We start from the raw sequence: 708 nt of genomic DNA, 5'->3' as shown, positions 1-708 counted from the left end.
GGCGCGGTCCTCCCTCCGGGCAGGGCGGGGCAGAGGGGAGCAGGTCTGCCCTGTCTGATCAGCACCCAGACAAAGGCAGCGGCAGACGTGAGCCAGGCTCCCGAAACGGGAGGTGAGTCAGAGCCAGAGCTGCCCCAGACATCCCAGCTGAGATAAGGGAGTGCCTGGCAAAGGCCACGTTTCTGCTCCGGAGAATCTGATAGGGAAAGGCTTCCTGAGCCATCCCCACCTGGGGGGACCCCCCTTCCCTCCGGGGTCCTTCCTGGCTCCCCCTGCCCTTCTGCACCCCCTGAGCTGCTCCCACCCTGCTGCTTCCCCCCGGCCAGCTCCCAGCACGGCTGTGCCTCACGGGGGTGAGCCCTGGCCCCTGTGCCCCACCTGGGCACAGCCAGCGAGCCTTGCCTGGCCTGAGCGTGCTGCCAGCTGGGCTGGATCTGGGGTGGGCAGCACCAGGTGGGCATTGCCCAGTTCTGAACAGCCAGGATCCATCATGGGGCTGGATTTAGTGTGGGCAGCTCCAGGTGGGCATTTCCCAGTTCTCCACAGCTGGGATCCACCCTCGGGCTGGATTTGGGGCGGGCACCAGGTGGACTCTGCACAGCCGGGGTCCAACGTGTTTCTGGTCTTGTTGCAGTTCCTGCAGTGCCACGGGCAGCCAGGAGCAGCCCAGGGGGCAGTGCCAGGTGCCCAGCAGCTGTCCCTGGAGCC

At 66.8% G+C, this 708-nt stretch overlaps 1 protein-coding gene across 1 annotated transcript in view; it reads left to right on the top strand.

The window, feature by feature from the left end:
* Window positions 1-708, top strand: part of PLEKHN1 (pleckstrin homology domain containing N1) — a 19,323-nt gene that overhangs the window by 14,740 nt on the left and 3,875 nt on the right. The window contains 1 exon segment of the mRNA XM_031062542.1: window positions 635-705. Within this exon segment, the coding sequence (XP_030918402.1) occupies window positions 635-705 (71 nt within the window).

The sequence above is a fragment of the Geospiza fortis genome, unplaced genomic scaffold (genome assembly GCF_000277835.1).
Source record: "Geospiza fortis unplaced genomic scaffold, GeoFor_1.0 scaffold662, whole genome shotgun sequence".
NCBI lineage: Eukaryota > Metazoa > Chordata > Aves > Passeriformes > Thraupidae > Geospiza > Geospiza fortis.
Note: the sequence above shows the minus strand (reverse complement) of the source record. Positions and strands in the feature narration are given on the sequence as shown.